This window comes from Fukomys damarensis, unplaced genomic scaffold, assembly GCF_012274545.1.
Source record: "Fukomys damarensis isolate Sample0158 unplaced genomic scaffold, DMR_v1.0_HiC HiC_scaffold_19, whole genome shotgun sequence".
Taxonomy (NCBI): domain Eukaryota; kingdom Metazoa; phylum Chordata; class Mammalia; order Rodentia; family Bathyergidae; genus Fukomys; species Fukomys damarensis.
This window is the reverse complement of record NW_022900931.1, coordinates 56,637,689-56,650,770: the sequence shown is the minus strand read 5'-3', so window position 1 is coordinate 56,650,770 and position 13,082 is coordinate 56,637,689. Positions and strand designations below refer to the sequence as shown.

General features: G+C 45.7%; 1 protein-coding gene across 1 annotated transcript; it reads right to left on the bottom strand.

The window, feature by feature from the left end:
• Nucleotides 1-376: 376 nt before the first annotated feature.
• On the bottom strand, nucleotides 377-7,604 carry LOC104867480 (cytochrome c oxidase subunit 6B1). Its single transcript, XM_010631827.2, has 4 exons — nucleotides 7,498-7,604; nucleotides 5,568-5,684; nucleotides 4,181-4,281; nucleotides 377-559 (listed from the first exon to the last, which is right to left on the bottom strand). The coding sequence occupies exons 2-4, from the start codon at nucleotides 5,671-5,673 to the stop codon at nucleotides 506-508; spliced, it is 261 nt and encodes an 86-aa protein (XP_010630129.1). The 5' UTR covers nucleotides 5,674-5,684; nucleotides 7,498-7,604; the 3' UTR covers nucleotides 377-505.
• Nucleotides 7,605-13,082: the final 5,478 nt, after the last annotated feature.

The following is a 13,082-nucleotide window of genomic DNA, read 5'->3' as shown; positions in this document are numbered from 1 at the left end:
CACCTGCCTCCCAAGCACAAGGTGCCGAGTTTTATCCCTGGTACAAAAAAAAAAAAAAAAAAAAAAAAAAAAAAAAAAAAAAAGTCTGAGATGTAGCTTAGTACAAAGACCCTGGATTCAATTCCCATCACTGCAAAACAAAAGAAACAAAATACAAGTTACATAAAATAAAAATAGAGAAAAGAATCACTGTGAGATCCTTCTTACTGCTGGTCAGGGCATCATTTTCCCCCAGGTCCCCCCACAACTTTTTTTTGGGTACCGGGAATCGAACCCAGGGCCTCGCACTTGCCAGGAAGGCGCTGTGCTGCTGAGCTACATCCCTGGCCCTTCTCTCAGCTTCTTGCTCAGCCATACAACTTTTATGCACACAGTCTTATACTTTTCCACTGAGTTTTATTGTTAGTAAGTCATGATTCAGGGTCCCAGGATAGGAACCATCATGTACCCAGGTCCCCCTTTACCACTGAGAAGGACAGAGGACAAAAAAGCAGGTAGAGCCACTTCAGATCTTGCCAGGAAATGTGCCTTCAGCCCGGCGGTTGTCCCAGTTTGAGACCTGCAGAGAGAGAGAGAGAGATGACGTTACTCTCCCCTCTAGGGGGGACCAAGAAGGGTGGGTGTCTTCATCTTCCTCACTATGGCCATCTGTGCATTTGGTCAACAAAGAACAACATTGGGGGCGTATATTAAAGAAATTAAGACTACACTATTTAAATAAAGATTTCCTGTTTCTGTTTAAAAACAAGACAAAAGACAAATAACCACAGGTGCCTGCTAGGTGCCAACCACTGTCCCAGCAGCCAGGGAATCAGGGGTGACTCAAACCAGCATATTTATTGTCAGGATAAAAGGAATAAAAAGATAAAAAGCAGCCATGAAAAAACATATGAGGCTGATCTGTGTTCTGGCATGAACGGATCAGCAAAATATGTAGTTAAGTGCAAAGAGATGCCAAGCAGGGTTGATCACACACATAAGCACAGCATAAAATGGGCTGGAACAGTAACATTTCCAAGAAAACACCCCCCCCCTTTTCTTTTCTTGAGAGGAAAACACGCTTTTTGTGGAATTCCTCTTCTAAAAAATTTTTTTTGAGACAGTGTGTCACTGAGTCATCAAGTTGTCCAGGCTGGGCTTGAACTTGCAGTCCTCCTGCCTCAGGCTCCTAGAGTATTGGGATTAGAGGCATGCACCACCATGCTGGGCTAGGGAAGTCCTTCTTTGAGTCTGCCCTTCAGCGCTTCCCTCCTGAGGGAAGGTTCCTTCTTGAAGTCTGGCCTCACAGGCATGGACCACCATGCCTACCTGGTAGACTTTCTCATAGGTAGTTGTAGGCATATTCATTTTTATAGGTACAGAAACACACCTTCCCACATTGACATACTAGAAAAGCAGGGGCAATGGAGACTGACTGAATAACCCCAGAAGGTTCACCATCTTCTGGCTATGTGACCTCAGGCGAGTTACTCAACCTTCGTGTTTCCAATTCTGTAAAATAAGGACACTGATAGTAGTAGATACTTCATATAGTTGTTTCGTAATGTTTGACTTTATGTAACACAAAGAGCTCACAACGTAGCTGGTGTATGGTGTCTTAAATGTGTCAACTTACACACACATACACACACACACTCTCTATACTTTAAAAAAATATACAAATTGGTCATCCTATATAGATTGTCCCGAACAGGCTTTCCCATGTGCCTTAGAGGTTTTCCTATATATTCTGCCACACAAATTAACACAGTCTCCATAAAGGCTATGGACATAAATATATCACTACTTACCTACTCTGGTTGTTTATGAGAGATCCGCATTAGAAACAACTCTGTAGCAGGTATCCTGTATATACATTTTTTTTTTTGGTACCAGGTATTGAACCCCCTCCTCCCAGTACTGGGGATCAAACTCAGGACCTTGCCCTTGTGAGGCAGGCATAGCGCCACTGAGCTAAATCCCCAGCCCTAAAAAGATTTTGGTATGGTGCTTAGATGTGGAATTACCAGATCAGAGAAATATATATATCTTTCACTTTGAGAAGTACTGCCAAACTTGACCTGAAAAGTGACTGGACCAATTTAAAGAACCAACGTCCTGGAGAGAACCTATTCTGCCAGCCCTTGCTAATATCAACCTTTGTAATTTCTGTACCACAGGAACAAGCACTTCTTTTTAAATCTATGTGGTCCAGGCTGGCTCCAATTTGGAGTTCTCCTGCCTCAGCCTCTCAAGTGCTGGGATTACAAGTACGTACCACCATGCCCAGCTTTTCTGTTGTTTTAAATTGTTTCCTTGATGATGTGATTGGGGATGGCTATCTTCTAATGTCTGAGGTTCACCTGAATCCTTCATACTGGACTCGTACCATTTAGTCCATAGTTCTCATTTGAAACATACAATTCTGGGAAATGAGGGGCAATGAGAGGTTGGTTTGATCTACTCACGAGTTACCCTTTGCTCCAATAATCCTACTTCATGGAAAGGAAACTAAGGAAATCATTGAAATCTAAGAAACAAATAGTGAAAGAAGATGAAATACAGCTAACTGGGCAGGGAACACTTTTTAACTATTAAGAGACTACAGCACAAGCCTGTAATCCTAACACTACGATTCCATGTTTGAGCCCAGCATGGGCAACTTAGTGTAGCCTTAACCCAAAAGTGAAAAAGCAGGGTGGGGCTAGGCTAGGGACTCCCCCCGACAATAGTTACCTAACAACTGAATAATTATATTGGCATGAACATAGGTGTACAATGGTATTAGTAAGGAAAGCAAAGTGCAACAAGGCAGGCCCAGGCCCTAGAGGCCGGGGGTGGGTGGGTGATGCCTGCTTCCTACTACCATGGCTAAAGTGTACCGAGTGCAGACCTTGGGATGTTATGGGATCATATTATGTTATTCAACATCTCCCAGGGAGAAATTCTGGGGGTCCAGGGTACTCAAAGATACGTGAGACAGTTTGGTCAGAGAGGGGAGAGGAGAACCAAGTGAGTTGAGGAAAAAGCATGCCCTTAAGGTATTTTGTTCTAAAGAAATGAGCCCCAAAGCTGTACACACAGGATACCTGAGATACTGAACAACTACAACATAATATCCATCAAAAGGGGAACAATGAAATAAAAGCACTTTAGAGTGGGGAGGGGAAGGGGATGTAAAAAGAATTAAGATGTGTTATGTACAAGTACCCACTCCTCACAATGAATGTAATCATTAGGTGCTGCAAACGTGTACTAATAAAAAAATTGACACAGACGTATATATTACATAGCCAGGTGCAATGGTACACATCTGTAATCCTAGTACTCTGGGATGCTGAGGCAGGAAGACTGCAAGTTTGAGTCCAGTCCAGTGAACTTAGACCCAGTCTCAGAGTAAAAAATGATTTTTGGATCAATTTCAGCAATTAAAAAAGAAAAAAAAATGTCTCCAACATCTGCTAATATGTCTAATAGTAGTGCGGTCCTTTGATTTAAAAAGGTAATGTTGAACATAAATCCTATATATAAAAAGGGAAGGCATAATGACTATTAAATACTGACGAAAGGTCTTGTTAGATCAGGGCAAAATGATTGCCTTATTGTGACCTCATTTTTTTGGAGCTACACATTGACATAGGTAGGGATAGAATGACATGTCTGATTTGCTCTAGACTACTTGGGCAAAGGAAAGAAGCTGGGTGTGGTGGTGCATGCCTATAATATTAGCACTCGGGAGGCTGAGGCAGGAGGATCACAAATACAGCCTGGACTATATAATAAGACCTTATCAAAGGAAAAAAAAAAAGGCCAGGTTTAAACCCCCAGGAATATATAAGGAAATGTGAAAAAATCTTGATGACTATTCAGTTTGGATAACGGATTATTTGGAGTCACTGAATTATTTTCTTTACTTTCATGTATAATTTGAAAATGTTCACAATAAAAAAGAGCAGGATATACACGATACATTAACAGAGTGAGGTAGATCCGGCCAGATGACCTTGGTACCCTTGGCTGAAGGCCCTGACTAGCTGAGGGTTCAAAGGAGGAAGGGTGGTAATTCTAGGGGGGAGAAAAGGCATGAGCCCCATGAGTATTCTGTTTTTCCTCTGCTCCACTGAGATGAATTCCCACCAATCACTACCCTCCCTCTGCGCCCCTGCCCCAGTATCCCAAGGGCCCCAGCAGGAGGACATACCCAGGACATGGGGCAGAGGGACTTGTATACTCGCTGGTACCACTCACACACAGAGATATCACCCCCTTTTTCAGTCATTGCCTTCTGGCAGCGGTGATAGTCTGTGAATGAAAAAGGGCCAGGGTCAGCTTAGAACCAAGGCTGGAACATACTTTTGATTAAAAGTCAGAAATACTTTCTACTTCATGATTACACACACACACACACACACACACACACACACACACACACACACACGTACACAAGTTTGCAGAGGTACTAAAACAGTCTAGACACATCTCACGAAATAGATTCTGTAACCTGAAGAACTACTGAGGGGTCAGGAACAATGGGGAAGCACTGGGTGGGAGTTTTCAAAGTCCAGAACCAGGGCAAGGCAAGGGGAAGGTGGTCTTGATGCTAAGGTGTGGAGTCCCAGAGAGGAAGGCCAAGGGGGTAATCTGGTTTTTAAAAGTAGGCATCTCAGGGCCGGGGATGTAGCTCAGTGGTGTCGCCCACCTTTCAAGAATAAGGTCCTGAGTTTGATCCCCAGTACCAATAAACAAACAAACAAACAAATAAATGAAAGAACGAAAGAAAGAAAAAAGTAGGCATCTCATTAAAAAAAGAAAATTGCTCTAGGTATTCCAGTCTTGGGCATATTCCCTAGAGAGAAATATACATAAAATCACATTCATAAGAATGTCTAAACAGCACCATTCCTACAGGCGTCAAAATGGAAATCACATACATGTCCTTCAATCAAGTAGGTTGTGGAAAAATGAAAAAGAGCAAACTACATGACACACATAGAGGAATCTGAAAAAAACTATTGAGTAAAAAAAAAATTCTAAACACCAAAGAATATATAACAGCATTTATAAAGTTCACAAAGAGGTAAACTGAAATGCAGGGGGGAAACTAAAATGTGATCACATTAAATTGGTGGGTCATATCCTATGAGTTAGCACTTTTGTTTTGTTTGAGACGGGGTCTCGCTATGCATTTCAGGCTGGACTTGAACTCTGTGTAGCCCAGGCTGGCCTCAAACTTGCGGTGATCCGCCTGCCTCCGCCTCCCAGAGTGCTGGGATTACAGGCGTGCGCCACCACGCCGGGCTCTAGTAGGGAGAAAAGTGTGCTCCAGCCATGGCACAAAATAAGTAGAGATGACAAGTGTGCTGACCGTATCTATTTGCGTGTGGATAACAGCTGCACGGAGGATTACTCATTTAGGCCCATATCCTGAACAATGTTGGTGATGAGGAGCATGGGTCCTCCAGACAGGGTATCAAGAATGAAAAGGAAAAGCCATGACGCTGAGTCTGTCTGGAGTGGGCAAGAGGTTAATGCTTTAAGGAGCAACACCGGGGGAAAGTCTGCATCCTCCACCACCATGCCTTGCTCACCCAGGTAGTTCTGCCAACAGTTCCTGGTCTGGTTCTGATTGGGGAAGCGGCTGTCAAAAGGGGCAGTCTTGTAGTTCTTGATTTTGGTCTTGATGTCTTCTGCCATAGTGCTGACTCCTGGAGGCAAAGGGAGGGGTGTTGGCAGGGGTCCTGAGCACAGGGAGGTCAGACCAACCAGGCCCAGTGGAGGAGGCCCAGACCCCGAAGAATGAGTTGTGCATGATCAAGCTATTACCTTCTCCCTCTTCACAAAGAGACAAAGGGAGGGCAAATGCATACATATCAGGATGGAAGTCATAGCAGGTTGCTGGGCAACTCCTCAGTAAAATCAAGCTTGGTCCCAAAATACTACCAGCTAACACTCACAAAGTGAGTGCCAGGTACTGTTTTATACATCTTACTTCCACATCCATTCTAAAAGTCAGGAACTATTCCTATCCCGTTACCCACACCAGGAAGAGACAGGATATCTAAGTGACTTCGCAAGGTCACACAGCACACAAATGGTGAGCTAACCGTCATAACCTCCCCTGCAAAGGTTCTTAATTTGTTTTACTATCACAAACTCCCTAAGGGTTGGATGAATCCCATAAGCCTCTCTCTCAGAATATGTTTAAATGAATTTTAAAAATTATACAGAATTACAAAAAATCAGTTATATCTAGGTAATAATTAAGTAGCACAATTTCTAAGTTAGCATGAGTGAAAATGGTATTGTGGATAGAGTTTTTTGTTTTTGTTTTTGTTTTTTTTTGGTACCGGGGATTGAACTTGGGTCCTTGTGCTTGCGAGGCAGGTGCTGGAACCACTGAGCTAAATCCCAGGCCCGAAAATGGTATTTTGTAATATTTGCAACTCTAATATGGCATGAATATCTGGGATTTGGATTGCTGACAAAGCCACAGCTGCTACTAATACTCCTGAAGTTGCTTCCTCTATTCCTAACCGAAGGAAATGTTATATTTCAATCACAGGCCAGGAAAAATATGGATGTGTTCTTCTCCACCTCCACCACTCATTCAAGTACTAGTATTCTTTGCATTTTATTGGCTCTGTGGGCCCAGGGTTGAAAACACTTGATATATCTCTGAAGGGATGACACAGTTTTCAGGAATATGAGAGGAAGTGCCTATCCTCCAGAGAATTCGAGGAGTTATGGCGCTACACAGAGGTGCACCGGCCAGTGTCGGATTCTACAGGCCCAAGGCAGGGGTGGACGTCTGGGGCACTAGAACAGTCTCCGCGGGTACCTGGGAGGTGAGGAGGCAGGTCGTAAAGTACCACAGGATGAGACACAGTCCCAGGGCCTGGGGTGGTGTTTCGAAAGATCCCGACCTCATATATGTGGGTGAGGGTGAACCCAAAGATGATCCTGCGGCCCCTCCAACGTCCAAGGCAGGAGGGAAGAGGCACCAGGGAGAAAGGATGCGGCCCAAACAAGCCGCGGGAGCCCACGCCTGTGGGCCTGGGGATTAAAAGTACTGCAGTCCCATTACTGGGTCCAAATCCTGGTGGCTTGTGCATCTTCTGCTAAGTCGTTTAACATCTATGAGTCTCAGTTTCCTTGTTTTTTCGGTACCAGGGATCTTTGGTACTAGGGGTCGAACTCGGGACCTTGCGCTTGCAAGACAGGTGGCGGAACCACTGGGCTAACTAAACCCCGACCCAGTTTCCTCGTGGCTAACGAGGTAAATCATAGATCCTAAATCATGAGGCTGGAAGGAGGATTAGATGCTTAGAATGTTGCCTGGTACTAAGAAAGAACTACATACAGTAGACATAGCTGTCACTATCAACAGAAGAACTGAATGCCAGTGTCTCGGGCGGGCTGCCGCCGGCCAGAAGCCTCAGCCCATTATCGGGGAAGCTGGGGTCTGGTTCCTCAGCCTGCTAGGCTGGGGTCTCAGGTCCCCAAATCCTTCATACTCACCACACACGCCCCCTGAAGCAGCAAGCAGCTCAATGTGACCCCCAGCAAATGCGCCGCTGTCAGAGAGGAAGCGGAACTAGGACCAACCGGAAGCTGAGTAGGCAGAGACGAGCGGGTCATCCAAGCGGCTAGAGCGGCCACAAGGAGGCGGTCTCCGAAGCCCTCAGGCCACGCCTACCCCCAAACTCGGACCTTCTATTGGGCTGAATTCCTGTTCATCACCACAGGCCAGCCCAATCTGAGCTTTCGCTGCATATGGAATAGTCTAAATTGGTACTGCGGCGGCTTGGTCCGAAGGTTCTCATCTCGCTTTTGTTTTGTTCATTTGTTTACCAGGAAAAGGGATTCTGCATCCTGGGACTGACTGGAGGGTGAGCATGGAGAATATGTCTCAGCGAAAGTATTTTTATTCATACAAGAAGTAATTATTGAAGAGTTACCTGTGTCAAGCACTGACAGGGTTGAGAAGACATTGATGAAGAAAACGGAAGTCCCTATCCTTGTAATTATTACGGGATGAGCTTGGCGCGGTAGCGCACGTCTGTAATAGCAGCAACTCAGGAGGCTGAGGCAAGAGGATCACAAGGTCAGCCGGAACAACTTAGCTAGACCCTATCAAATTAAAATTAAAAGATGGCAAGCTGTAGCTCGGTGGTGGAGCGCTTGTGTAGCATGGTTGCAGCCGTGGGTTCAATCTCAATACCAAGAAAAATAAATTTTTATGGGGTCAATCGTTAGGAGATTGAAAACGAACCATCTCATCCCCAGTGTCACTCTTTATAGTGTGAGGAATGACCTGCTCATTACCTTCTTTCCTCAAACCTCAGAAGGTACAATTCAACAAATATTTGGAGAGCTGAGAGCTTTACAAAATTTTGCATCATGGGGAGGAGAGATTAGAAGTTAAAAGTTGGGCTCCTGAAGGGTCTGGCTGCAATCATCCCATCTGAGAAAATGGCAACTCTATCTCTGTCTCTTTGTCTCACACCCCATAGCTGATCTATCAAGACTTCTCTTTTGGTTCTGCCTTAAAAATGTTTTCAGAACCTCCCCCCTACTACACAGATTTCAAGCCACCATCTCCTTCAGCCTGGACCTCTGGAGTAGCCCACTCCCTGACTTCTGGCTTCGCCCCTGTCCTCCACAGTGTGCCCACTCAGCTGGAGGGACACTCTTGACCCCTCCGCCAAGAATAGTTCTAACAAATGACACACACACACAGTTTGGTCTCCTGTGCCTCCATCTCCTACCCTCTCATCACCAGTCCCACTGCTCTAAGCACCTGCTCTAAGCACGCTAGCCTCTTAGCAGCCCCTAAAACATGCAGACTGGCTTCCCCTCCAAAGCCTCCTCACTTGTGGTTCTCTTAGCTTGGAATGTTCTTCCTGGAGATGGTTCCCTTCTCACCTTCAGGTCTGTTCAGATGTTACTACCTGGGGGAATTTTTCTCAGACCAACTATTTAAACTTGCCTTAAGTTAGTGTTTATCCCCTTTCCCTATTTTATTTCTCCATAGCACTTACATTCCCATTTGTTTTGTCTCCCTCAATAGAATAGAAGCTTCATAAATGAGCAATTTTTGCCTCAGGGTAGTGGCTCATGCCTGTAATCCCAGCTACTTGGGAGGTTGGAGCAGGAGATAGCAAGTCGGAGCCCAGCTTGGGCAACTTACTGAGACCCTGCCTCAAAAAGAGATGAGAATATAACTCAATGGTAGAGAACCTCTGGGTTCCATCTCTTGGGTCCTCCCACTAAAGAGCAAGAAGGGGGGGTTGTGTGCTCTTGTTCACCGCTGTGTCTAAAACAGTGCTTGGCACATAGGAATTGCTGTATAAAATATTTGTTGGGTGAGTGGATTTCTTCTGTAAGTGAGGGAGGCAGCTGAGGACAAGGAAAAGGAGAACTGCTTTTCTCCTTCACCTCAGTCTGGCCTCTGAGGCTTCCCACGTACTGTGCAGTGTTCAGGCCTATCTGGGTCGGGGGCCTCCTAATACAGTCTGTGTCCATCAGCATTGTGATTACATACTTGTGGAATTATCTATTTACATGCTACATTCATCCCTTTCAGTCAGATCTTCTTAAAGCTCACATCCTTCCCATTTAAAACTTCATGGCTTTCCAGTGCCCCGGAGACAAAGTCCCAAAGGCCTCCACTATGCCTTCTGGGGCAGGACCAGTGTTCCTACTACATATCTGGCTCTCCATTGTCTTCAGAACCATTGCTCCATGTATTTTCTCTGTTTTTTTGTTATTTCTGGTGCAAGAAAAATCTAGTCCTTGTTACTCTACCTGGGCCTAAATCTCAATGATCATGTGATTTGGTAAAGTTAGAAAAAAGATGAATTTCAACCACAATCAATAAAAAGCACTGTCTTTTCTCTCCAAATTTGACTCAAATTCACTTCCTCTGACCCCTAGTACCAGCAGAGTGGCAGATGATAGTTTGGGATTTGTGAAAGTAAGCTACTGTCTTAGTCACTTTCCTCGTCACTGGGACAAAATACCCAACGCTCCCCTCTTGAAGGAGGAGACGATTGCTTTGGCTCACAGTTTTAGAAGTTTCAGTCCATGTCGGGCAGGTTTGAGGAAGGCTGCTCACATCACGGCAGCCAAGAAAGGTGGGGGGGCGAAACAGAGAGAGAGAGGGGAGGGAGGGAGAACAGTAGGGCACAATTGACAGGTAGTTCTGCACATTATGGAGGCACCACCCAAAAGTGGACAGCTGCAGCACTACAGCCCTTTTCTGGGACATCCCTGAGGGACAGTGGTGAGGGAAAGCTTCACAATGGGAAAACTTTGGGTGGTGCATCTGCCGTACATTTTATTTGGAAGAAAAGATGGCCAGATATGTGACTGTGTAGTCATTCAGGGACTGTAGCCAATGGTCTGGCTGGATGGTCAGGGACTCAACAGCAACATGTCTACAAAACAAATGACAGGATAAGTATGTGGATAGACCTCTCCATGTGAGAGAAAGATGTAAAGATATCTGTGTCCCATGTAAATGCTCACCACAAGGTGACCTCAGCAGAGATGGAAGGGAAGAGCTGGGGTGGGAGGAGCTGTCTTTTCCTACCAGGTCTTACCTCCGAATATAGCTGTAAAACCCATAATCCAATCACCTCCACGAGCTCCGCCTCTGAGCACAAGACACTTTTAGGATCATTCTCAGTCTAAACCCCGACAGCCTGAATATCCTTGTGTGTGTGGGGGGAGTGGGTACTCAACATTGAACCCTGGGTCTTCGCACTGAGCAACATCCCCAATCCTTAAAAATACTCTTGAAAATTTGAGACAAGTTCTCACTAAATTACTAAATTGCTCAGGCGGGGCTCAAATTTGTAATCCTGCTGCCTCAACCTCTCAGCGCTGAGATTATAGGCAGGTACCACCAGGCCTCGGTGCAATATCCATTTTCAAACTGCGTTGTAGCAAGATGTTTGTGCAATGTTTCACCAAAACACGACAGCTATTTGCACACTGTCAGACAACTATGAAGGGACTTTGCTGTCCTTAAATATTTACTAAACAATGGTGAGAAAATTCAGATTTAAAGTGTAATAAAATCTGCAACCAAAGCATTAAAAGTAAGCAACGGAATCCACAGAAAATTTTCCATCATGTGTAAATGACTTGTTAGAAAATTTTTCATCAGAAGAAAATTCATTGAAAGGAAGAAGACTTCAAATGGAAGCCATGAATGGATTCATACTGGTTGAAAAGACTAGCGAAGCGGACTGGGGCTCCTCTTTCCGAGCATGGGAGCTCACAAAATAGGTTGGGCACTTGGCTGTGGCCGCGACTCCCACACCCGGGACCTAGTGCCTCAACACTGCTGTGCAGGACTCGCCTGCGCCCTCTTCTGGACGCTGGTTGGCGGCGCGTGAGGAAGAAGCATAGTGGTCAGACTTCTCTGGAGAGGTAGGGAAAGCGGTCCGCCAGGCTGGCATCTCTTCTCTGCCAGTCCGCCCCTCTGCAGGACGCCGTCCAGATGCCTAGGGAAGTGAGGATGCTAGAAATAACACATGGAAACATTTCCCTAAGTCCATCTGATTTTAGAAACTGCAGAAAACACCAATAAAACCCTATACAGCTACAGGCTGAGGTGGTGCAGAGTGTAGAGTTTTTAAATTGGGCAAGCTCTTGCTGGTTCTGAGCAATGATTTGAGGCCGGCCTCCAACAAGATGCTTGCAGCATTGGAGAAATGGAAAGAATTTATTTCACAAAACCAGATACACACCCTACAAGAAATTTTTAGAAAAATACAAGTACGGAAGCTGGGCATCACCCTAGTGATACACAAAATACACAAGTACATAACTCAGTCCTCAGAACAATTCAATGAATTAGCTCCTGGCATCAATCCCACTTTTGATGTGCAGAAACTGAGTTATGCACTTAGCGTTCACAGGGTCTTTCAGTTCTATCCTCAGCACCACAAAAGGGAAAATAAAGGAAACCAGGCGACAGGGGGACTGAGAAGGGTGGTGACAAATAGTAGGTTGCCAAATACTGGGTTGAATTTTGATCTTTTCCCCAGCTAGAGATGTGCCCTACAATATTCTCTCAAGAGCAGGTCAGCAGCAACACTGCCAGAGATTTTTGGGCATTCTGTTTTGTTTTCCCATCTCACCATGAGTAGCGAAACACCCGTGTGGGACTCCTGCGTGTAGGTTAGTGGTGGGTACACACACAGCCATTCTGTTCTTCACTATTCAGAAACCTACACGAGCCATCAACCCTTTATTATAAAACAAGCTTTGTGTTGGATTACGTTGCCCAGCTGTAGACTCATGCAAGTGTGCTGAGCACATGCTGGGTAGATAGGTTGGATGTATTAAATGCATTTTCGACCTGAGATAATTTCAATTTGCAATGGGTTTACGGGGGTGTAACCTCATTGGAGTCGAGGAGCATCTATCTGTATTCAGAACACAATCTCATGCCATGTCTGCGATTTCTGCAGCCCACTGGGACTGCCCTGTTGGGTTTGACAGACGTGAATTCCTAGGGAACTTAAAAAAAAACTCTCAGTGCCTCCCCACCTTCCAAACCCTTGGATGCAGTCTCCGGAGTCCGTCCCCAAGTGTGTACGGGCGCCAGCAGTTAGCAATCACAGCCCACGCCTGAGGGTTCGGCCCCACACTGACCCGCGGAACCGGGCAAAGTCTCGTCTGCCTGATCTGAGTTTGCTTGCATTTACGGACTGACGGTGGCTGAGGCTGGACGAAATCCTGCAGCCGCGCCCCGTTTGGGCCCGCCCTTGACCTCCCTAAATCTCTCTTTCATTTGCAGGGCGGCAGTGCCCACTTGCGGATGGAGGGAGAAGGGAAAGCACCAGACCTTGGAAAGTTTAGCTCAGCCTGGTGGCTGTCTAGGCTGGGACGCCTAGTGGCCGCTTCCGACTTGAAAAAACTTTCCGCCTGCGCGGAGGCTGTCATCGGCTGCCCGCACTCAACAATTAGCTGCCCAGGTCCTCGCAACGTCCACGCCCTAGTTCTGGAGATAGGAGGATTCGTTTTCCGAAACCGGCTGAATCGCTGCCAAAGACCGGGATGAGGTTTAGGGAGAAAGTGATTTTTTT

Coding starts and splice junctions, on each gene's coding strand:
- LOC104867480 (XM_010631827.2), bottom strand. CDS start 5,673: ATGGCAGAAGACATCAAGACCAAAATCAAGAACTACAAGACTGCCCCT. Junction 4,282..5,567: donor CTGTTGGCAGAACTACCTGG/GTGAGCAAGGCA, acceptor TTTCATTCACAG/ACTATCACCGCTGCCAGAAG. Junction 560..4,180: donor CCCTCTGCCCCATGTCCTGG/GTATGTCCTCCT, acceptor CTCTCTCTGCAG/GTCTCAAACTGGGACAACCG.